This window comes from Antedon bifida, chromosome 9, assembly GCF_963402885.1.
Source record: "Antedon bifida chromosome 9, ecAntBifi1.1, whole genome shotgun sequence".
NCBI lineage: Eukaryota > Metazoa > Echinodermata > Crinoidea > Comatulida > Antedonidae > Antedon > Antedon bifida.
Genome location: NC_136234.1, coordinates 566,337 through 590,986, shown reverse-complemented (window position 1 = coordinate 590,986; position 24,650 = coordinate 566,337). Strand labels below are relative to the sequence as shown.

The 24,650-nt window shown below is 31.4% G+C and overlaps 3 protein-coding genes across 3 annotated transcripts in view; all 3 read right to left on the bottom strand.

The window, feature by feature from the left end:
- LOC144851903 (uncharacterized) overlaps window positions 1-24,650 on the bottom strand; it is a 90,013-nt gene that overhangs the window by 47,148 nt on the left and 18,215 nt on the right. The gene's annotated exons all lie outside the window — the stretch shown is intronic.
- Window positions 1,024-6,576, bottom strand: LOC144852768 (serine/threonine-protein phosphatase 5-like). The gene is made up of 12 exons (XM_078710740.1): window positions 6,381-6,576; window positions 5,748-5,917; window positions 5,313-5,384; window positions 5,000-5,147; window positions 4,504-4,625; window positions 3,985-4,149; window positions 3,336-3,441; window positions 2,990-3,132; window positions 2,790-2,877; window positions 2,294-2,513; window positions 1,955-2,033; window positions 1,024-1,668 (listed from the first exon to the last, which is right to left on the bottom strand). Exons 1-12 carry the CDS (start codon window positions 6,481-6,483, stop codon window positions 1,612-1,614), a joined length of 1,473 nt encoding a protein of 490 aa, XP_078566866.1. The 5' UTR covers window positions 6,484-6,576; the 3' UTR covers window positions 1,024-1,611.
- Window positions 10,279-24,569, bottom strand: LOC144851902 (uncharacterized). The gene is made up of 7 exons (XM_078709558.1): window positions 24,481-24,569; window positions 23,040-23,177; window positions 18,619-18,788; window positions 15,783-15,849; window positions 15,091-15,198; window positions 13,125-13,211; window positions 10,279-12,767 (listed from the first exon to the last, which is right to left on the bottom strand). The coding sequence occupies exons 2-7, from the start codon at window positions 23,067-23,069 to the stop codon at window positions 11,544-11,546; spliced, it is 1,686 nt and encodes a 561-aa protein (XP_078565684.1). The 5' UTR covers window positions 23,070-23,177; window positions 24,481-24,569; the 3' UTR covers window positions 10,279-11,543.

The following is a 24,650-nucleotide window of genomic DNA, read 5'->3' as shown; positions in this document are numbered from 1 at the left end:
AATAGTTATCCACTTTGACGAAAAATTGGATTGAAAAAATATATATTTACCTGAAAAAACTAATTTAAAGCAAAAAATGGTCAAATTGGCTGCCAGCCAATGGGTTTTTGGTTGAATTTAACCATTTATTTTGTCACTTTATAAGTGAAAACATTGGTTTTTTTTCGGTTTTTTTTCTACGGAAGTGATTAACTTTATCAAAACTACAAGATAACATATTAAAAGTCTGATTTCATTAATCCTCATTTTTTCATGTTTTTGGGGGACAATACATCTTTAATATTTTTTATTGATAGCCACAATGCCAGCCCCAGGTTTCATATGGTTGAGATGGTGGGAGTAAACTGCAGGGTGAAACTATAATGGTATTGGAATTGTATCTTGTATTCGATTATGAACTTTTCTGGTCAACACAACGATTCGTTGAGTACTTTTGAATTGTATGTAATGAATGATAGAAAGACTGAGAAAAATCTCAATGCTCAAGTCTCAACCAAAATATGACAAATGAATATCCCAGTTACTTCTCTCAATAACAAAATAAATGACAAACTGTTCTTTTTATGAAAAACTTTTTAGTGATTCAACAGTGCCTACAACCGGCAGACCATTACAAAGTATATTGTAAAAATTAATTAACATTTGTTAAAAATATGTTTAATACTTTATATCATTACAATGTAAAAAGAAACACTAATGTAATTATCAAATAATGTCATAAGACTGGTAATGGCACACAAACTGTGAACATGAATTCACTATTAATATATTCATAGCACGCTAATTTTCCTTGCCATCATTGGTGGCAACAACACATTTACTCATGTAGCCAAATATCTTTTAAAGTTATTACAGATTTTATTAGTATTAATTTTTTTGCTTACATGGACAGCACAATTCATTTTTATTGTTACAATATCACATTTAAAGGGTAAATTATAAATATTGAGTTGCTTCTCACACTAGTATTATCATTATTATCGTTTCATTATATTTCAATTAAAAATCTCTTTTTATGATCAAGAGATGTAATTCTATTTACTAAGCTTTTTGAAACCAAAATTGAACAATCGTTATTCATATGTGTACGTTTATATCACAGGCACCAGAATTGTTTTGCCCAATTATTTGTACAGTACAAATAAACCATAGTTTATTTCTAAATGCTGAGAACACATCACACTTGTATGTGTACTAACACAACCACAACTAACCAACTAACCACAACCTGGTGTGAACCAGGTTTGACAGTCACAAAACCAAGTAAGAATAATTTTGGTCAGATGTTTTGCCCTCTCTGATGTAATTTTTATAATATTTATACTAAGTACATTGAGAATACTAAAAATAGGCAAGTAATTCTCGGGTGGGACTCAAACCCACCCAGATCACTAGCCTGGTGAGTAGGGCGAAACATCTGACCAATTACTCAACATCCTGACGCAAAACTACTCCACAGTAGTTACAAACAAGAATAATTTTGTAAAAACATATTTCTGGTGTTTTTTTAGTTTTTAGCATATGTGGCGGGTTGATGGTTGATGCACGCATCTGGCTACAACTTGTAAACATCTAGATTGATTTTCACTTTCAGCTGAAATTATATGTGCTTCACATAAAACCAAATAAGGAGCTTGCATATGCCATTGGTCGAATTTTTGGATGAGGCTAAAGAGAAATAAAAAAATGTAAATTTTAAAATCATCATAATGTTTGTGAAAAAGGTATATTTAAAGTCAACCTTGCGTCGAAAAATCACGAAGGTCGGATTTTTAGGAAACTTCCAATTCTTTCCTATACATTACTGATTTTTATTTTTAAGTCGAAATTCATCCAAGTATTTATGTACAAATTAGGTCCACATTCATTAGTGATTTATATTGTATAAGTCAAAGTCACAATATCACGTGATAACAATGGTATGGTGCGTTTCTTTTGTATTTACAACACTTACTACTGCTTCATATGAAGTAAATTTCGGTTCTAGATCTGATGACATCGTTATAAACGCTCCTTTGTTTCCCATTTGATCACTGGAAAAAAAAACAATATTTAAAATTCAAATTTTTTCAACAATAGTATTCAATTAATTTACAGAAAATTAAGAGGGGTACTTCCAAAAAGCAAAGGCCCGTGGCAAGTAACATAATTAACAATGAAATGAAATGGAATAATGGGTAAGAACAGAGAAAAGATGAAAACGCATGGGATGATGAGCAGACAAGGGAAAAAAGAGAAGATAAAATAATGGTATAGTTATCAGAAAAATTTATGAATTTATGAACAAACATACCAGTAGTTGGGTGCGGAGAAAACAGTAATACATTTCTTATTGTGTGCTTCTTCATAGCCCTCCGGTTTCACCTCATGACTCCTGATTATATACTTCAAATCATTCTTCTTCAAAAAGGTGTCTGTAACATCTGGACCAAACTGGACACCTACACCTCTCTTGCTTTGTGATCTACCTTTCTGTGGTTGTGGATCTGACCATAGTAGCTCGCACATTATACCTAAAACAACAATACCAACTCATTAAACAACCCTAAACTTTCCATTATCATTAGCACCTAAAACCTGGAACCTAACTCTCTCAATAACAAATTCATTATGACATCATTCTCAGTTCTTTTATTATAATTTAGAATATACAATATGTACGTGGATATTATCGCAAATCTTTAATACATATTCTTTATCTATAAATTCACATGGAAATCTTGACATGGAATATATGGTCAACAAAGGAAACTAAAAAATCGGATTAGAGGAAAATGACGCAGATTTACCAGAGTCTGGTGGTTGTCTATTCCTGTCAACCTTTTTGATGTCTTCTAATGTTACTTCATCATTACTAAATAAACCACCATGCATTACCTGAAACACAAATAAATAGCATTACCTAATGCTCTGTCTACACTATCAAACTTTATGTGACAAAAAATGTTGGTATCTGCTTTGCTAGTATATGTTACATTGATAGACGTACCAAGACTTTACTGTTAATGCAGTGACATAGAGGGAGCCAATTATATACTTCTGTAAACAACTCTGCCATCTGTGCATTATATTTTGACTTAACTTCTCCAAAAAATCCATACATTTGATTCATCGTTTCACTCTCATGATTGCCTACAAATAATATAACAATTAGTTTTTAACATTTCAGTATTAACATTTGAACATTAATATTTGAAAATTTACATTATTTTGACCCCGGTCTGCACACTTCATTGTCAGGTCTAGAAACTTTTTTTCCATTTTACTTACAAAAAACAGGAATATAAAATGAAGATGATGTATATGTATCAAGTTAAATTTGATTTTATCCTTACCTCTAGCCATGAAAAAGTGGTTAGGATAGAGAAGTTTAAAACCAAATAATGTTAAAATAACTTCAACTGAAAATGATCCTCGATCTACAAAATCCCCATTGAACAACTAAAGTACTCTATGTGAAGGAAAAAACACTTGAGACATTTACATGTGGTTGCAATTATCATACACAATTGTTTGTTTTGAATCTCGGCACACAGTATATTTATATGTATTACTGAATACTAAAATGCTTTATTTGTCCATTATCATAAAACAAAGTCTAGTCTTTCATTTCATGGTAGTAAGCTCTGGAATCACCTTTCACATAACCTTAAACAAGTTTATAATATTAATATATTTAAATCTAGTTTAACTAAGTATTATTATTATAGAAATTCTTAAAGATTGGCAAATATTAGTACGATAAACAAAAGATATGAAATATAAATAAGATTAATATATATAGAATACACACACACTATTGCACAAAACTTAAGGTTGTAAAATGCAGTTACAATTGACAGGTATTTGCAACCAAATAATTTAAACTTGATTAAAACTACAAAATGGCTTATTCAAAGGCTATTAATATCATTTTTCATGTTTTTGGGAGACAATACATCTATAAACAATTCTTTGATAGTGGAGTTTAATAGAAAAGGATACATATGGATTTTGTTCAGAAGGTAGTCCGTTGATTTCAAAAATATTGACAAGGTCGTAGAATTGTCCATGTATGTCCCCACACACTGTAAACTTGCTCTTTTCAGGTACAGTTATTTCACATAATGATGGTAGTGTTTTCAAAACACTAAAAACTTGCACTAGAATCTAAAAACCAAAAAGGATGGATAATTGGTTCGACTACACTGCAAAGTAGATTTGCAACAGGGACTAAGTTTATTTTATTCCTATTCTGATGCATTGAGAATAAGTAATTATTTGGTGTGACTCAAACCTTCAGACATCTAGCCTACTGCTAATACTTCTCGACCACCAAGCTTGAACTGATGGCTATGTATAGTTTCAAGCCTAAGAAAAAGCAGGTACTGGACCCCCTAAGAATTTCAAGTTTTTTGACACTCATATTCCACATTTAGTAATCGGTATAAAAATGAAGAGAAATATTATAATTTCCAATACCATTCCAACTCCTAATGGACACCATATTGGAGGTGGTCTTACCATATATGCATACTTCCTGTGTAGTTTCTTTTCTGACTTTAGATGATCGATGAGTGCCTTCATAAATTCTAATGTCACTTTGCCATCTTGTATCGTCGGACCTTCATACTCATCTTCTATTACTATATAATTAAAAGAAATAAACTACCACATAATTACTGTTACTTTGAGGTAGTTGCTATTTTGATTATTTTTTGACAAGCATGATAAATTAACCTAACCTAATCATAAAATTAACAAAATATTCTGTCTTTATATTATATTGATATGGGGAACAACTTTCAGGACTCAAGTGTCCCATTTATATATGGTTGGCTGTAGTGTTAAACATATATAGCACCTCATATGTTTTTGGGAAAAGATTCCCTAGGTGATTCCAACAGAAGTGATTCTGTAGTTTACTGAATTATGTCAACTTTTGAAGTGAAAGCTCAAAAGTTTCCAATTACAATTGTCCAATAATTAAATTAATGTAGGTCAACACATTTTAACTTACTCATATTAACTAAATCTAATGTGTCTACTACGGAGCATTTGTTAGAATCTACTGAGATAGCTTTTTCAAATGCTTTCATTTGTACTATCTTTTTACACTCTTGATATTTGGCTTTTGCGTCTTTGTCATTTGCTCGTACCTTCATTACCTAAAGAAAAGAAGTTAGACTGGAGTTATTAACAAATAATTTACAGATAAGATGATTTGTATACAAGAAAAATACATGTAGATGCACAGTATGTTTATAACATTAATGAGCACATGAAAGGAAAAGTAAATCTTTCTGAATAACTTGGATAAGTAGAACTATTACCGTTTCATAATCTTTGAGAGCTACTTTAAATTTGCCTAATGCCATATTTGCAGTCGCTCTTCGATAATATCCCTAAAAAATAAAAAAGTTGAAAGCATTGATAACTGAGTAAAGAAACATGTTAAAAATAAAACAGATGTTTAATGTACTAACATATAAATTGACAAAAGCTATGTTTAAAAACAAAGTACTCAATTAAATAAAGTTTTACAAACTCTTTAAATTTAAAGTAAATGACATGAATAAATAAATTAATTGAAACCTCAATATTACAACTTATAATACAACCTCTATTCTGCCTATCACTACACCAAACCTTAAGGTGCATTGGAAGGCACTATAGCATTTTCTGTCCTACAACAATTATCTTCAGGGTTACGTTCTGGTCCTATAATAGCAGTAGGTAAATGGAGTATTAGCGCTGGATTGGAATACCTTTATGTAAGACCTGTCCAACTCCAACGCCTTGTCTGCATCGCAAACTGCCGCGCCAAAGCATTCTGTCTTCAGGTAAGCTATACTCCTGTTACCATAGTAAGCTGCGCAGCATGGGTGCAGCTCTATTGCTTGGCTGTAGTGGTCAATTGCAGAATCAAACTTTTGAGCTGAAATTGATAAACACAGTTGATTATTAATATTTTAAAGATTATTATTATTTATTCAGGAAAACAATACAGAACATACCCAGAGGCCAACTGCGGTACGTATAACAAAATACATGTTATACGTCCAGCGGCTGTACGTATAACCTATCCTCGTCCTTTACTGTATTTTATTTGAATTTTTATCTGATCAGACAACTTCTGCCTAGATAGAGAGGGCCTAGCCTACTAGTCGCCTAATATATAAGCATTCTTGTAATGTTGCTTGGCCAGCCCTCCCTCCTGCTGAGTGCCTAACCGACCTAAGCCTTAATTAGGACTAGGCTTAGTCTAGCTAGAGTGTAGAACCCCTAGGCTTCTCTAGCTCGAGTCGTAGTTACTAGTTAGGGAGTAGGCTAGGCCTAGGCTAGGTAGGCCTAGGATATATAGTATTCTCAATATAATAATATTATAAAATATTTTCAACCTTTGAAATATTCATTGGCTGTGTTTTTTAGCTCTTCTGCTTTCTTTTGTACTTCATCTATTTCTTGGGAAGAATCTTTATTGGCCTTTTGTTGATCTCCCATTATTGTTAAGCCTAGCCTTCTAGGCCTATCAGCAGTCTGAATTCAGTTTTGTCGGCGGACTGCAGAGAAGTGCGTTGGGCTAACCTTTTTTCATATCGCGAAAGCATGGAATGTGGCCGCGATGCCTCGTTGTTTTTCGGTAGAGGGCGCAACATCATTTAACATAATCATCATACTCTTCTTGAAAAATGAAGATTAATAAATCAGAATTTAATAGGCCATTTTGCAGTTTTAATAAAGTTATTCTGTATTTAAAAAAAAAATAATTTCATTTATAAAAAGACAAAAGAAACATTTAATTTTAACCCAAAACCATTGTCTGACATATTTTTTACTTGAAATTACATTTTTTTCAGGTAAATAATCGATCCAGTTTTCGGTCAAAGTGAATAACTATTATGTGACATTAAAATTAAATTTTGCATTCTTTTTTAAAATATGAAACTTTATTATTCCGTCAGCCAAATATTTTTACCAGTTTTTGAGTGTCTTTCTAACCTACCATCAATCAGACTATGGACAGCTGGAGACAAAGTGTCTATTTTTTATAGGAGTTTATATACTTGAAATTTTAATAAAAACAGAAATATCTAAACACATTTTAAGCTCTGTAATCAATATTTATTTTAAAACACACTGTACAATATATTGACTTGATTTCTTAGGAAATATTAAAATACTTAAAATATAAATAATGATAATACAGTATTACTATTGGATTATATTCAACCATTGCAATAGAAATATATAATGTAAAACTATGAGTGCAAAAACAGTTAGTTCTACAACTAATCCATTAATACTTACTGAAATAACAACATCAATAAAATGTAAATAACCCATCCATGTTTAGGTATTGTACTGTTTGTTAAGAAGGAGTTAATAGGGAGCTTTCGAAATAGGTGACGCGGCAGTGTGCGATGCATACGCAACACAGCATGCAATTTATAGTGAACATGCAGATACAAGAAAACTTCCGCGGACCGTGGAACAAGCAACACAATTTGCCGTTGCCTCTCTCTGCGTTGTCTCCCTCTATGTTGCCTCCCTCCGTGTTGCCTCCCTCCGCGTTGCCTCCCTCCAGACGACGCAGGGCTGTATCTGACTTGCGAATCTCGCCTAAACCGAGTTGCTATTTCGAAAGCTCTCCATTATAGTCTAGCCTGCACTGGCAAACTTCAAAGTTTGCAAAACAATTTTTGGCACACTTTGAGTGCCAAAGTTTGACGTACTGTAGAAGTCTACATTAGCAATCTTTAGTTTGCTAACTCGAGCGAACTCATAGTTTGCAAACAAAAAGTTTGCTAAAAGAGTAGACTAGGTCAGGGAGGTATTATACCTCCCTGACTAAGCTATGTAATGAAGGAATAGAAATAATTTTTATTTATATAGTTTGAATAAAAAGTACTGTAACTTGAAAAAACAAAAAAAGTGTGATGTGCTCAAATATGGTAGTGATATGACATCATCATGTCCATATATGGGCACATCACATTTTTTTGCAAATAAAGATAGTGTAGACAATGCTTTACTCTAAACTAAACACATTACATTCATGTGTCTTCTTATGTCATAGGAGAAAAATAAATTGCTTAACATTATTACAGTAACAGTATAACAAATTCAAAGATTAAAGATAAATTATTAGGAGTAGTATAAATTATTGTGATTTTTCCTGTCATAAACAATACGCTATACAACCTATATGACACTATGGTTTGTAATGGATAAGAAATGATGAATATAATTATAATAATTTAATTAAAGCTGGTAGGTTTAAAACCTTTGAATAAGCTCCCTACCTCAATATCAATACATTATTAATGAATTAAATTTAATAGTATACAAATAATGAATGTTTATGAGTGTAATGGTACAAATAATGGCTGAAAGGTTATATTCCAACGAGGCGCGAGCCGAGTTGAAATGTAACCTTTCATCATTCACCAAATGCCATTATTTGTACCATTACACGAATATAAAACATCTATAAAATTGTGTATTTAACAACTTATTTCAAGATGATTAGCTGTAACCTAGATTCACACAGCCCCTCTGTCATGGAATGAATGTTCTTTATAAGGACATGTGTTAACACTTTGTGGAAAAGGAGGTCCAGTCAACCAGAGCGCTCTAAAAGGAAAAACCTAAATCAGACTACTTACTATATTACTATATATAAAAGTGCAGTTATTATATACAATAATCACAACAGATAGACAGAGACTTTTTATTAACACTAAGTACATTAGGCTATTAGGAAATTGTAAAAAATATCAATGCGAGTGTTTACAAGTTTTCTGTGAGTGTTATGAGTGTATTGTGAATCCTTATACCCTTCACATTGCCAAGCTAGTGCACACCATATGAAAACACCTGTGTATGGACGCTGTATGTATAAACGCTGGAGTTTTGCTATACAATGAAAGGAGTATGGAATCTGTTGTACTGTAATGTGTGTTAAGAATGTCTTCTGTTTAGTGCTTGATGTTTTTATGTACATATGATAGGATAATGGAAGGAATTGCTTTATCAAGGTTTATAGTTAATACTAATCTATATTTCAGAATGTCCCTACAAACTACCACAAACACATCAATATATTTTCGAAACCATTTAAGCAGCTACTACACCACCTTTGCTTGCTATTTACATGTAAAACATAGTAAAGTTGAAGAATGACATTAATGACTAAATACATCAACTACGAATTAACATAAAATGTTGTTTGTCATTATGAACATTATGAACAATATTTACAGAAAGTTATTCAACAGTTATAAATGTAAAATTCAGTTTTAGATTACCAGTCAGCAGTAATATAATCAATATGCATGATGTCTTAATGAATATTCATAAACTTTGATAATTCATGCATGATTTATGAACTACACATTTTAAATAATTTTTACATTTTTCAAACTTATAATTTAAAATCTGTATAAAGCTATAGAGTGCAATAAAATTTAGGAATGTGATGGACTACTATACAAGTGCTTTTCTATATACTATAATATACTGTATTAATATACTTTGCAATCAGTTCTTAAACGAGCATTATTATTTTAAATTGCGTTTAAATTAAAATGCAAAAATTACAAAAATTGCAATATTCTTAATTGCAAAGGACTTCACAAAGTGCATATCACATATAAACATATAAAATAATAAGTTTACAATTATTAGTAATCTGAATTCAAAGTAAACGTGCAGTAGCTACCTCATTACTGCAGTAAACTATGTAAATTATGGCATCACTAAAAAAGGGCAAATCATACAATCAGTAGGAGTTGTTCTTAATCTAATTTGGCAGATGAGTTAAGATGACTTACATGTATTGCGACTTAACACAATCTAGTGGAATTACTATTGACTTATTAATACATTGGATTACAGTTTATATAACTAAGTAACATACAAACTGCGTGCCATACACAAACATTGCGTGCCATACAAAAATGAGATTATCATCAATATATTTTTGATTTGATTATAGTTTTATATAACAAAGTAACACAAAAAGTGCGTGCCATACACAAACACTGCGCGCCATACACAAATTGAATTACTATCCCAGATATGTTCATTTGTAATTCATTTAATTATTTAATTTGTTTAATTCAAGGACACCAAACTTGCTAAGATTTTTCACAAAGATTGCTATTATTAAAACATTTTAATATTTAATAGAGAGAAGTTATAGAGCTTCTATACACATCGACCTAGCAAAACCCTGTTGTTTAAACACACCATGGCACACCATACAAAGAGTATTGACGCCCCGCTGTGTGAAACTTCAGAGACTTGCTAGGCAATGTGAAAAGGATAAGTTTGTATGAAAATGTTTATATAACAATTTATAATTATATAGCAAAGCTCAGTTATTTTTGTATGAAGCAAATATTAACCTTTTATAATATGAAAAATCTCAGTAACATGTTAAAAGGTCATCTTACTTGAAATACAATATGTACGTCGTTTAAAAATTATATTGCAGATACCCGAGGAAAATAGTAAATTTGTCATATTTGACTAGAGAGCGCACCATGGACGCCAGATATTGAGCTCATGAATATTCAGATGATGATTTGCATTTATTGGAGATTCTAACGCAGAATCACTGCTGAATACAATCGCATCCCATTTGGTTTGTCTAGATGAGCTAAACACCCTAACCAAATATGACAATGAATCTATATCTATGGACTTTACTATTTCAACGGTATTATATATATAAGTATTTTCAATAATTCATTAATATTTATTTATCATGGCACACACATAAAGCCTTTAGGGAATAATTTAAACATTTTTTTTATTATTGTAATTTTAAATCTAACATCCTTGTATCAAGGCTAAAACAGTCTATGAGAGGAAATCATCATATCTGAAATTATTGCTGTAAGGAATGTATCTTATCATATAATTGGTTTTTTAAGTTAATATCCATTATCAAGGTATATGAATTACATAAAGGTAAACAAATAAGGTAAAATGCATACAAAATCACACATGATTACAAAATGAAATTGCATAAATGCTATATGGTCAATATTTGGGCAAAAGCATATACAAAAAGCATATAATATTATATAAATTGTATGAATAATTTACAATAGCTTACATGCCAGCATGCTAAATGTGTGTGTGTGAACACAGTTAATACATAGTGTAAATAAAGGTCTGTTCACATTCGATTCAATTTAGTATTCTTTATACAAGGTTTACAAATTTAAAAAAAATTGGTATCTTTTTGTATCCCTACAGTATGTCATTCTTATCTGTGTGTACATTACCTCAAATGTACCAATTTTAAACAGTTGTTTTTTTATCTTGTACAGTCAACTCTCCAAATACTGGAAAATCTAAAAAGCGGGAACTCTCCTAAAACCATACTTTTCTTGAGGCCCAAAAGGTCCCAAATTCATTTTTACTATTAAAACACATTCCGAATACCAGAATTTCTAGAATATTAAACAGCCCAAAGAAGTGAGGTATTGGGAGAGTTGATTGTATTTTTGTTTGAATCAAGGTATTAAAATAATCAAAGTGAATATTCTTTATACACTAGTTTGCTGGAATACTTGTTGGGGAGTAACAGACTTTGCAACATCACCAGGAGCTCTTTCTAATGCCTTCTGATTGTTAGAAGCTATCCCATCTGGTGTTCCTCTAACCGGACTCAAAGGCGCAATTTTCTGTTTTTGCGGTTTAGTTTTTGTTACGATATCATTTTCATCATTCTTTATTGGTATTTCTTCTTGTGTACTATCTGTTATCTTATTTACTTTGTTTGTACTGTGACTAGTCTGCGACCTGCCATTCATTCTCTCCTGAATCTTCTCCTTAGGTTGGATTCCATTTTGTTTTGAAGCTTCTGAACGAGGTTTATGCGGAATGACTCTTCTTGAGGGACTTCCGGGTAAGCTTGTGCTAGATGGCACTTTCTGTGGTCGATTTGATACAGGTTCCGTTGGCAAACTTTGAACAGAAGTAGCTTCAGATGATCTTGAAGCTGAGCTTTGCAAACTCGTTGATGAACTGGATCTTGACAAACCTGTCTTTTCTTCTTCAGCATCCATAAACATATCGACCTCAGTCTTTGATAACTTTCCATCAGATAAGGGTTGTGTGATGTCCTCTTCTTGTTCTGTCACTGTCTGTGTGTCTAAAATGCTTAGTAATTCCACGCTGCTTTCCACAGGTTTAGTACCATTACAGTTCACATCAACTTTTGCTTGTTCTTCAAACTCAACTAATAAATCAGCGATCAAACTTGCATTTGTGCGTTCTTTTACTGGTGGAGCTTTTTCAGGTGTGACCTCTGTAAGGTCAAGTAGGTTGACCTCATTAGGCTCAACTGGTTTGTTTTTTGAGATACACTCTCCACATTTCTGACAAAGAAGTGAACTCCTATATGGTTGATATGTCTGGGTTCCCTTATCATGTATTTCTCCTGATGCCATCTCAATTTTTGATCTACGCATTTTTGGAAACAATTTTTCCATCTCTTTCTTCTCTTCCTCATCTCGTCGCTGCATAGCTTTGGCTATGATGATCGCCGGTACAGAGTCATACACGCGTCCGGCTAAAAATCCGTTAGAAAGGCCAGAGTCACTATTTAAAAGGGGTTGGTTATTTTCATTGCTGACTGTTATGTAGCCTGGGTTGCCTGAGGTTGATGTCGGACTTTGGTTAGATGAAGAATTTAAAGCAGATTTGTCTCCTGATTTTGCCATCTCGCCCATTATCTTATGGACATGATATTGGACATCGTGAGGTAACTGGAAAAGAAAAAAAGTTTATCCAATTTGTGAATGAAATGCAACCTGACCAAGTTATAGTACATTCTACCAAACTTTTCTTCTGTTAAGCTCTGTCTACACTATCAAACTAGTTTGACAAAAAACGAGTGATGTGCACAAATGGTAGTGCTATAACATCAACATGTCCATATATGGGCTCATCACATTTTGTTGTCACATAAAGGTTGATAGTGTAGACAGAGCTTTAGGAAAGAGAGGGGTGTGAGGGAAGGGAATGAAATATTACATGGCATTAATACAAAAAACTGTATTTTACATGGGGTCTAGGCTATGTTTTATAAAACAAGTAGGTAGTTATCAAACCCTTTCACTTACATTTGATATTTTATGTTGAGCATAGCTGGATGATGGTGTACATTGCAGCAGCTGTGTGGCTATTTCACAGTCTTTCCTCAATCTTGTCTGCAAAAAATAATAATAAAAAGTTATAATGTTATTTATGCCCAAAATCGATGAAATCATGATAGTAACCTTGATGGATATAAAGACAAAATGTGTAGTTTTAGTTGAATCTTCGGGGATCACTAAACAATAATATTATCTGTAATAGTAAAGTTTAAGCTTATCAATTATGATAACAAATTATAAGGTAGTGAAAGGAATTCTAGGTAAATGAATATTATACTGAAGTTACTATAATACTGCAGAAATAATCATTGTAAAGTATTATAAAGACTAATAAACAATGTTCACAAAGCACTTAATGCAAGTACTACATCATGATGATAATTAAGATTTATAATATGCACAAACTCCATAAAAAATGCTCAAACGATGGTTTGACAGAACTTTGATTTAATATGATAAAGAGGTACCCTAGATAAATGAAATACAGCATGAATAAATGAAGATGAAGCCAGTCTAGAAGGAGACTTTATATAAACAGTATATACATACAGAAAGACATTAGACAAGCAAAGTAGTAGATAAGCATAATAAAAAATAGTTCACTTGAACAATACAAAAATGTAACCTGCCGATACGACTACAGCTTGCTATAAAAGGTACATTTTAACATAAAACAGTATCATTGTAGGTTATGGCAAAAAACAGTCAAAAAGACTATTCTAATGTATTGTAAATTCAATTCGAAAAAGATGATTTAATTTTGTACCTAGACATGTTTAACATAATACAGATATACAGTATAAATAAATGAGGTGAATAGATAATGATCAAAGCCAGCCAAAAAGCTATTTTCATAAGCTGCATACAGCATGTAGTACAGATGTACTGTAGTAAAAAAACAGAAGAAATGCAATAAATAAAAGTCAATACGAAATGTTTGGGTGGCCGCTTACCGGCAGGTAATTTACCATACAAAAAATCTAATTGTTAGTAAAAAAATGTGGCAGCGGCCGCTTACGCGAGGTACCAAATGCACTAATTAGATAGGAAGAACAAACAGTTTTTTTTATTTTTTATTTTAATTTGGATAAATTGTGCTGCTGGATATCAGCTCCTCTGAAACAGAACTGGTAGCGTCACCCTCTGTAAATATTGTAGAAATAAAAAATAAATAAATAAATAAAAATATGTTATTAGATTACACAAGCTTATTTTATTATACCTATTATTATTTTAAACACAATCATAAATTTATTTAGGCATAAACAATCAGAACTTGCTGAATCAGCAGAAGTAAGTTATATTTATGTAATCAAATGAAATGTTAGTTTGGTACATTACATCCACGCTGTAGTACTCCTACTTTAAATATACCTAGGGAAGTTAAACGTAATATGGCAATAATAACGACGTGAAAATAAATTATGATGAACACGATCATTTAAAGTGCCACATTTCATTTCAAGAATCATATGTTTTAAGTTTTTTGAATTCTGACGTGGAAGGCACGTCTTTGTTGCTAAGCAAAATTGATATCATATTTAAGAACCTTCAACAGATAATGGACTTTAATCCTGGTGTAATATACCGGCTTGATGTTGAATAAGAATATTGAATCTGTGTTATACACTATGGATTATGTCTACATGATCGTTAGACTTTGACGTACAGTGTTTCAAACATTTGTGTAAGATAACCTGATGTTGTGAATGAATAATACTTTGAATAAATGATGATAAAGATGATCATATATATTTTTAGTTTATTTTTTTTAGAACTATGATTGTTAAACATTTTTTAATGTGAATGAATTTGTATAAATTGTTTTGTTTTCTCTCATCTTTTTTTATATCTGTTGGTTTTGAAATGAATGAAATAAAAAAAGAAATTACCTCAGGAGAAATAAAAATAAAATAACATTTAAAAAACTTACATTCTTTTCCTCCAACTTGTTGATCTCAAACTTTGCATCGAGTAGTTTCTGACTTATTGACACGACCTCTCGATTCAAAGCTTGTTTCTCCTTTTCATAGGCTGCACACTTCATGAAAAAAGGAAGTAAAATTTGATGGGAAATATGGCGGCGGCGGCGTGGAGAAGTAATAACATTATAAAGTCTATTACGTGCCTAGCCTACCCAGATAAACAGAAAATAGCTCATGCTAGGGATTTGATATGAAAAGTTAGAAATTCCTAAATCACTCCTTAATATTAACGGACCAGTCAGCAACCACGCCCTCATATAGAAATGTTCCACACGGTTGACATTTTGCTTAAGCCTGTTTTCCTGTCGACGTTATTCGACGCTATCGTCATTGATCGTTAACAGTTCAACGACGATCGTTTGAAATTGATCAAGTTGAAATGATAACGATAGCGAGTACCTTTTCCTGTAAATCGTTAACATTTCAATGTTTACAGTACGTAGGAGATCGCCGATTATTGTTAACGATAGCATCGAATAACGTCGACAGGAAAACAGGCTTTACTTGATGCTTGGAAGATTGTTTATCCAAACTAGACTACCAACACCAAGTAGTTTGTGTAACTAATAGTTAATATCTCTTTATTGTCACTCACAATTATGATGATGCATGTGTATCTAACATTACAGTATAAACTTACAATATCTAATATTCGTTCTTCAAGGTCAGAGTTCACTTCATGCAGTTCCCTGTGGCTCTGTTCCAATCTAAAAAAAAATCGTAAAATATTACTGTCATTATCATTTTAAATATGCCTTTAGTACATCATGGTTCGGTATATCTGCTACACATATAAAGTTTGTACTTAAAATAGACGATTCACCCATAGTAAAGCACCCAAAACATTAACATTTCCTTTGATTCCTGCTGTATGCAGTTTTGTTTTAAGTTTGTACTTAAGACTGTGAGGCAGTTGTACCTATAGTAAAGCATGCACAATATCTTTCTTTATGAATATTACTAATGAGCATAATCTATTGACGGCTTAATATGTATGAAGTTATTGATGATCACATTATTGAGTTCTTACATTAAGTCTAAAAATTAGCAAGTCAAATAATCTCAGACACTGTAGATCTGAAATTAAGCAACCTGGGTTGAGCTGTCTGAAGATACAAGGTAGAAAAGAAAGGAGAAATTATAATTGTATAGCTGATGCATGAGTGGTGGTGGAGGATCCAAGGTGTTTGTTCCCACTTTTTACAGCTACAGTAAATTAATTTATGAACTAATTTTTATACCTATTTTTTACTGACTATTATGTTTAGCGCTCTACCGGTTTCTGGTTACGCCACTGTGTATGATGTTTGTAGACACTGCTATTGAAAAATCTATTTAATTTTGCCCCAGTCAGATTATAATTCTCCTTTGGGGCACCCTTGTTCAGAAGACAACCCTGTTGAAGGGACACCTTCCTGTGTAACGGGCAATTGTGCAGGTGCCTCTGTTAAGATGATACATTGGACAGGTGCTAGGCCCTGGAATTATGTCTGAACATAAACAGCCTTTGCTAACCTATCTGACTCAAATATATTTACAGTGAGTTATTCTACCCTTAAGTTATCTAAATTTTCCCTTTAAAAGATGATTCATTCTAAGAGCGCTAAAAGAGACACTTAAGAATAAACAATGACGGTAAACAATTCAATCACTACCAATTACTTTGACATTATTCAACTCACTTGCTTCAGACAGAATATCAATTAACATAATGTAGCAACAACAAAGTATGATGCATACTACAATTCAATTATTATTATTTAAATTCCATAAACTGATATCAACTGGCAATAATTTTTACAGACTGGAATGGTTACCCTCTATAAATGAAGTTGTAAATAACAAAATTGTAAAAATGATAATGAATTTAAATAATTTGTATGATATTTTGTAGTTTTTTCAATGTTTATTTTAATTATGCCAAGAAAGCAATTATGACTAACCCAATACTGTATCAAACCTGAATCATAAGCATTCTATTTTATGTCAATTAATCAATTTCAAATAGTAAAAGTAATATTACAAGAGATAATGATTGCAACATTTTGTACAGGCTTTGTAGGCTACGAAAGGTTACGTGTAGATGCGAAGCAGTATATTCTTTCTGTACTGTATGTCTTAATCAATATTTGAATATTTATTGGGTCATCTTCATTTTAAATGTCATTATTGATAATTGATTTGTTTCAAACAAGAGAAGGTTTGTTTATTTATATTATACTACATTTCTTTTTAATAAATAAACATGTTCTACGGCGCTTCAAATAAATATGAGCTTTTTAATGTAAAATGTAATCATGTTCGGGAATATAATTTTTTTTTTTTAAGAACAGTACTTTTAATGTTTTGTATTTGGAAAATAGTCTAAAAAATAATTTGACGTTTACAGGCGTTGGAAAACGATAATGACATTTTTATGGAAAATTAATTGATTCTTTCAATTAAATATCTTTAGTGAATATGACCATGAAAAAATAACTAAAAATAGCTTTAAAAATTGATGGATGGAATATGAAACAATTTTTAACATTATTTTTTTATTTGGCCTTACTGTAGTATCGGTCAACTCTACCGGAAACAGGTGGGCTAGTTAAAATATTTATTTTAGAAGATTTTGGAAAGTTGAGTGTACTGAACGTTAACATTTCTGTTTGCCTTTAGGAATCCAAATAACCAATAAGCATTGGAATGCCATTTGAACATTAGAAATGATAAATTTCATGGGATTCATAAAACATCCAGAAACACTTTAAAAGGTTTTCAACTTGTGAACTGCAAGTACAACTGCATTTGAAATGTTTAAAAGTAAGTGCTGACATAAATTATTATGGTTACCTGTATTTGCCAATTTAAAAATGTTATTGTTACGGCCAATTTACACAGATGAGCGGTAACGGTAGGTGGAAAACAGTGTGCTTGTCCCACATAAAATTTGTATGTATCGTGAGAGGTTTTCCGCTCCACATTTTGTGTAAATGGTCATAAGGAATCATTCAATATTTTTGTTTTCCGCTTACATTTTACTGCTTACCGTTATCACTCGTCTGTGTAAACTGACCTTTATAGTATATATAGTATTGAAATAAAGAAAGCATATTGGTAATTAATTAATTTTTAAATGTTCAAGATAAAAAAATCTGCAAGAATGAAAAAAATGCCTCAACAGAGATTTCAACACGGAATCTCCTTCTGCTTGATATGCAGACATCTTTGTACCATTTCCTTTTACAAAAATAATAAAAGTTCTTTCCAGATTTGTGTCAAAAGCACTCACAAAATTGGTGGTGGGCCACACATAGATATTCCTGCTTTTAAAATCTTGAAATACTTTACATTTAATAAAACACTTAACAGTAATTCAAGATATTTTCTGATTTTGTTGTAAAAGAATTTACGTATGGTAAGTAACAACTTAAAATAATACAAGTCGTTAAGAATATGTGTCAAGTGGTGTTAGAGATCCGCTGCTGGCTTACCTTTCATATTTACTGTGCAGTTTATGCATCTCATTTTGCGTGTCATCCAATTCATTTTCTGTGTACAGTGTACTCTGTAAGAACTCGCTTTCCATCAGTGTTATTCGTTGTTTGCTTTCTTCCACTTTAATCTTCAGCATCTCAAACTGCCGTTTACTTAGGCCGCAGTGCTAACGAAAGAAAAACATACCATTATAAATTAATTTTAAAATAGGCTTGATTTGACCATAACCCCATTAATACATTTGCTAATAACTAACATAAAATAAATTAAAGAACAATATACAGTAGTGAATCATCCAGTGATGTAATACAGGGGGCCCTGGTTGAGCACTCCTAAGTGGCCTTCCAACGCTGGTTGTTGCATTGGGGTTGCTCATTTTCTATGTCCTGATGCCTTGGATTTAGCCAGTGAGCAGTCATAGCCATTACTCCACTGAAATCATCTATTCTACACAAGTAAAAATAAGTTTCTAACCAACACAGTAAACACACTAAGCTCTTAAATTGGTTTGATCCACAGTTATAAAGTCCATATGAAAAGACAATAGATAATATAAGGTCCTTTGTGATTAAAGTATACTGTGAATTACCAACCTTTTAAAACTGGTTGGAAGTAATGGATTAACTGTATGGTTTGTGTTTCATTTGCTTTTTAGTTTTTAAGGTCAAATTCCATTATTTACATCACAATACTTTTGAATTTAAAGCAGCATGAAGTCTATAGATAAACTACAATTTAACCTTTTCTAAATAACTAAAGAAAACAACATTCTGAATAAAACTCTTGTTGGCAATAACACGGTAAAATAAAATAAACAAAATTACAGAAAATTAACAAGAAAGCTTTCAAACACTTTGATTCTTCATAATGGAAATATTTTCAGGAAAAGAAAGGATAGAACGCCAAGAAAAATAAAACTGGAATATAACTTGAATAGAAATTGAACCAGGAGTCTAAAATTCTGTTTAGTGTTTGTTAACAAAACAAACTTGACTTTTATTCTGGTAAACAAGAACATGACGTCAGTTTTCAATTAAGAAATATTAATATCAATTGTGTTTTGTTGAACTTTGACCCAAGCTTGTCCTGCTGGCTAGTGAAATGAACCATGAATTAAAATCAAAAACATTGTAAAAATATTCAGTGTTTATTCAATCTATATATTCTGTGTTTTGTTTTGTAAACTTTGACTCAAGGTTGTCCAAAGTGTTGGCTAGTGTCTGTCAGATACAGAACCATGAATTTAAGAAAAAAATGTTATTAAAAATTATATTTTAGTCAGTGTACATTCATCACATATTGCAAGGTCTATCCGTTAAGTTCTGTATTAGGGACACACTCTCTTGTCAATGCCAATATCTTAAACTAAAATGTCATGGATGTAAAAGATCATTTTTAAGCTTAATGAAAACCAAGAACTCAATGGTAACTGTGAATTAAAATCAGTTTCTTTAATTAAATTTTTGTTTTCTAGAACAGTGTTAATCCACTTTTGAATGTTGTTTACAGTAAATAGTAACAAATTGGAAGGGAAATGAGTGTGAATTTTGAAGTGTCTGCTGTCATCACAACAGCATTTATTGAAAAACTTTCATTCATTTTTACCATCATTTTATTAGGCTTCTAACAAAATGAAAATACCAATTTTGTGACTGAAATTGTGTAACTTTCTAATAGAATAAAATAGGTGTTGTTTTTTGGTAGCTTAGTTAACAATCATTCTCTAATACGGACACATGAACAATCAGCTGGTAATAAGTGTTTTTCTTTCTTTAAATAGGAGGGAAATAAAAGGTTTTTATTAACAATTTGGAATTTATATTTTGAATTAATTTCATTCAGATCACACCTCTTCAATAGAAATCACTCAAGTACGACAAACGGTTCAACAAAGAGCATGAATTTATAGATCCAATGCTTGTGAAACAGTAAATCGCCGCGACCACAATCTATATAATTGACCTCAAATCCGCAGGCTTGAACGTGTATTTAAATTTCTGTAATATTATAGTTACTACAGTAGATTCAAAATTTAAGATATTTTCAATCAATGTAAAATAGAAAACAAATACGTTTCTTCTACATAAATAAAGTAAGTACAGTAACAAACAGTACATTAAATTTCATGGCCATAAGGGATGTTTTTAGGGTGTTTGTGAAAACAACATGGTAAATAAAAGTGCTGTTAATTTACAATGTTATATGAAATGTTTTGGTGCTTAGAAATTTAAATACATTCTTAATTATCTCATCAAAAACAAAACACAGAACAAAAAAGTTAAAGAAGATGAAAGGGACCTCCAGGAAACCCCAAGAAGCTTGCGATAGGAAGCCCACAAAAAACGACGAAAAGATAACAAATAAATTTTTTTTGTGATAATAACAGTTGTGATAGATGAATAGCTATATTATTATACATTATTTGAAATAAAACATTTCCATCCAGACTGTATAATAACCACTGTAGAATATTTTATTAAAATATTTTACTTTCCACATCCAGATGAATAAAATACATTATGTAAATAAGTCTGAGATATAAAACAATTTTCCTTTTCTTAAGGAACATAAAATCACATTTTAATAAATAATGCTAAAATAAATCTCTACTGTTACGAAGGATTGTAGTATGTTATTGGTTGAAATCATTATGAACTAATAGAGAATGATTTATTGGACAAAGTACCTAGCCATTAACTCACAATGTTACTTATTTCACCAAGAGTAGATTGTGAGATTACCAAGAAGAACGACTGTATAATCAATTGCAAAATGGCGACAGAAAAACAATAAAAATACTGACTGTATGAATCATGACAAAACAATTGTCTCACCATCGTCGTCATATTTTTGAAATAAATGAACAATTTAATTTGTATTAAACATTTTATTTTTTTATGATTTCGGTAAAAGTCGGTCACACTTGTCTATCATATTTTGTCCACCTAATTTGTATTTTGCTTTATTTATCAATAGACAAAGAGATAAACATCATTATTTAACTCTATTATTTAACTCATATTGTATTGTAAAATCAGAAAGTACACAAATTGCAATGCATGATTTACATATTATGTTGATTTTGTGACCACACAATAAAAATACATACAGTAGTGAAATTGAATGAAAGATTAGTAATATACTATTTAATATCTATTACTAGGGGAAAAGCCCAATAGTTAATTAATACAAAAGTCTAACCAGGGGAAACGCCACAGATACAAGGGTCTAACCAAACAATTTTTGTCTTTTCTATTTCTGTCGAAGGATATCAATTTATTACATCAACTTTGCCAATAAAAGGCTTTTTTCCTGTAATAGCATACGAATAGCTCTATTTAAAATAGTTAAATTATATAAAAACTTCAGTAAATCCCAACATTAATTGGCAAATCTATTATTATTTTTCCAAATTAGATTATAACCACACAAGTAAAATATTTCAAATGTGCAATCAAGCTACAGTATTTCTTGTTGTCTGTTAATGTTTGTATAAATTTGTGTTTGCCGAAAATAATAAAATATTAATGATGTATTAAATGCTATCACTATCAGATTCGATATTTTAGAAAAAGATCAACTATAAAATAAAAGTGACTGTGAAATTCAAAATGATTTGAAATCAAACTTTATTGCCTTGAATGAAAAAAAAAGGCAGCGAAACATGGCAGCTATCATTTCAGTGATCAAACTTGTGAATGTAAAGCACGTAATCAAATGTAATAACTCATTTTCTTTGATAGTTGTAATTTCATGCTAGTTGACGTGTTGAAAATAACTTGACAATTCATAATTGAGAACATTTTATATCAAAACAAAATGGTTGCTAACAGTATGGTAGCCATCTTTGTATTTTCCCATTTCAGACTTGATTTTAACAGACATTCTCTGGTTGTGGTAATATAGCGAGTCTTCATGGTTGAGTGCATACACGGTTTAACAGACCAAGCTAAATTCTGTACTCAATATCATAATTATAATCACGATCTAAACACAGGGGATTTCACCGCGTATTGAAACACTCTGCCTGATTGAGTATGGTTCAGTGGTGCTGTACATTGCCTTTCATTTGCATTTTTCATGGTTCAAATCAGGCATTTTGTACCGTATATTTAAATGTTTAATGGAAATAATGATGATGATGTATTCAAAACTACAGTAGGTCTTTATGAGGGGACACTTTGAGGTACAAAATAGTTTATTATCTTTATTGAAAACATCAAGTCATTGATATTATAAAATAAAAATGATGATTCTTGGTTGGTCATGGATTCCACTTATTACAAATGCTATACATATTTATATCCTCAAATTAACTTAATTGTTAATACTGGGAACATTAAAATGGATTGTTTCTGGTAACTAATGTACAACACCCATCATGTGTAAACAATCAAAATTAGCAAGGTATACTCACAAAACATTTCTCTGGTGGTACTCGCTCCATTTTCCTTTAGCACGAACTCAACTTAATTAAGACAATCTAATTCCCAACGGTGCAATGGATTGGTTAACAACATGCAAACGAGATGAACTTATAGCTGATTAATAAATTCTGAAATGACAATAGATTAAGAAAATGTCTATTTTAAAGTAAAATTATTATAATATTATTAGAATACACATGGGTTAAATATTCTCGTCACCCGAACGATAGACTTGTCGTTGAAGTGTAAGCTGTACAATTCTCGATATCTTAATATTTACCTATCAGCCATAAAGCAAAATGTCTCTATGTACCACAATAATTTATTGATTATTTATATGAAAGCAGTCTTACTGCTAGTAATCAATGACGAAGCGTTCAAATTTGTAACCAAAGAATATCCGCTAATTACTGCTGTATGATTCATATGTAAGCTTGAGGGCAGTATACAAAATGGAGATGAATATTAAAATAAGGATGCTATTTTAATTATTTTTTAGTAAATGTTTTTAAAAACATATTATATAAGACAATTTTATTCAATATTTTCCCATTAATTGTGGTATTCCAAATGTGTTTCTGGGACTTTTCGTTTTTTTCAAAGGGTATAACATTGGTAGAGTTGGACTACTACTAAGTAACCATTGAACATTTTGAGCTAAATGGGATTTTAATTATTAATATTGTATAACCTATTTCATAAAATTTAGAAAATGTATATTAAATTAAAGGATAATTTATTTAACTCATGGTAGAATTCTTGAAACAATACAGGTTGGCACAAAATTAGATTCTTACTACCTTTAACAATTTCTCATCTGAATAATTTACGAATAATTTTGTAACAGTTGATGAAACAGAAACAATTAATTTTTTTAAGGTCACCAAATAATTTAAGTTAAACTGTGAAAATGGAATGGTAGGAAGGCAACAAATAAATAGACATAAATAATTTGTTTTATGAATATATATTGCTCTTTATTGTAAAAATACCACCCCGCCCCAATTCAAAACACTGGATCCAGAATGCAGTGTTATGCCGGAGAATAAGCATGGACTTAAAATTGTTCATAATTGAAAATACCAGTCATGGACCTGTGGTGCTGTCTGTAGATAGCCGGCCATACTAAAACAAAATGAGGTTGAAAGTCTAGTGTTGGAACTCAAACAAACACACCCTGTTAAAACAAGTAGCATGAATACATTTCCCTAGGCTAAACATTCCTCAACTCATAGTATGGCCCAAAAAAAAGTGCCTAAAGAAACCGACACTCCTACTACCAGTGCCACCCTATCTCATAAATCAATGAGGACAGGCCAGGGGCTAGATTATTATAGACCTAGGCTAGCTTCATGCGTTGTTCCCTCTTTCAATTCTATACAACAAAATAGCAATTCAAGTAAATAATACAAAACGCAAATTCAATATTACCTTGTAAAAATAGGCGTTGAAAGGACGAATATAACAGGGTGTGAGCAAACTGAATTACCACAAAATTCCTACCTGTTGTCGAAGAAAAGCACACAGGTAAATTTTGATGATCGATGGAACTTGGTGGCGCCCTATATATTATTCTTACTCTCTTCTTCGAGGTTCTTGTT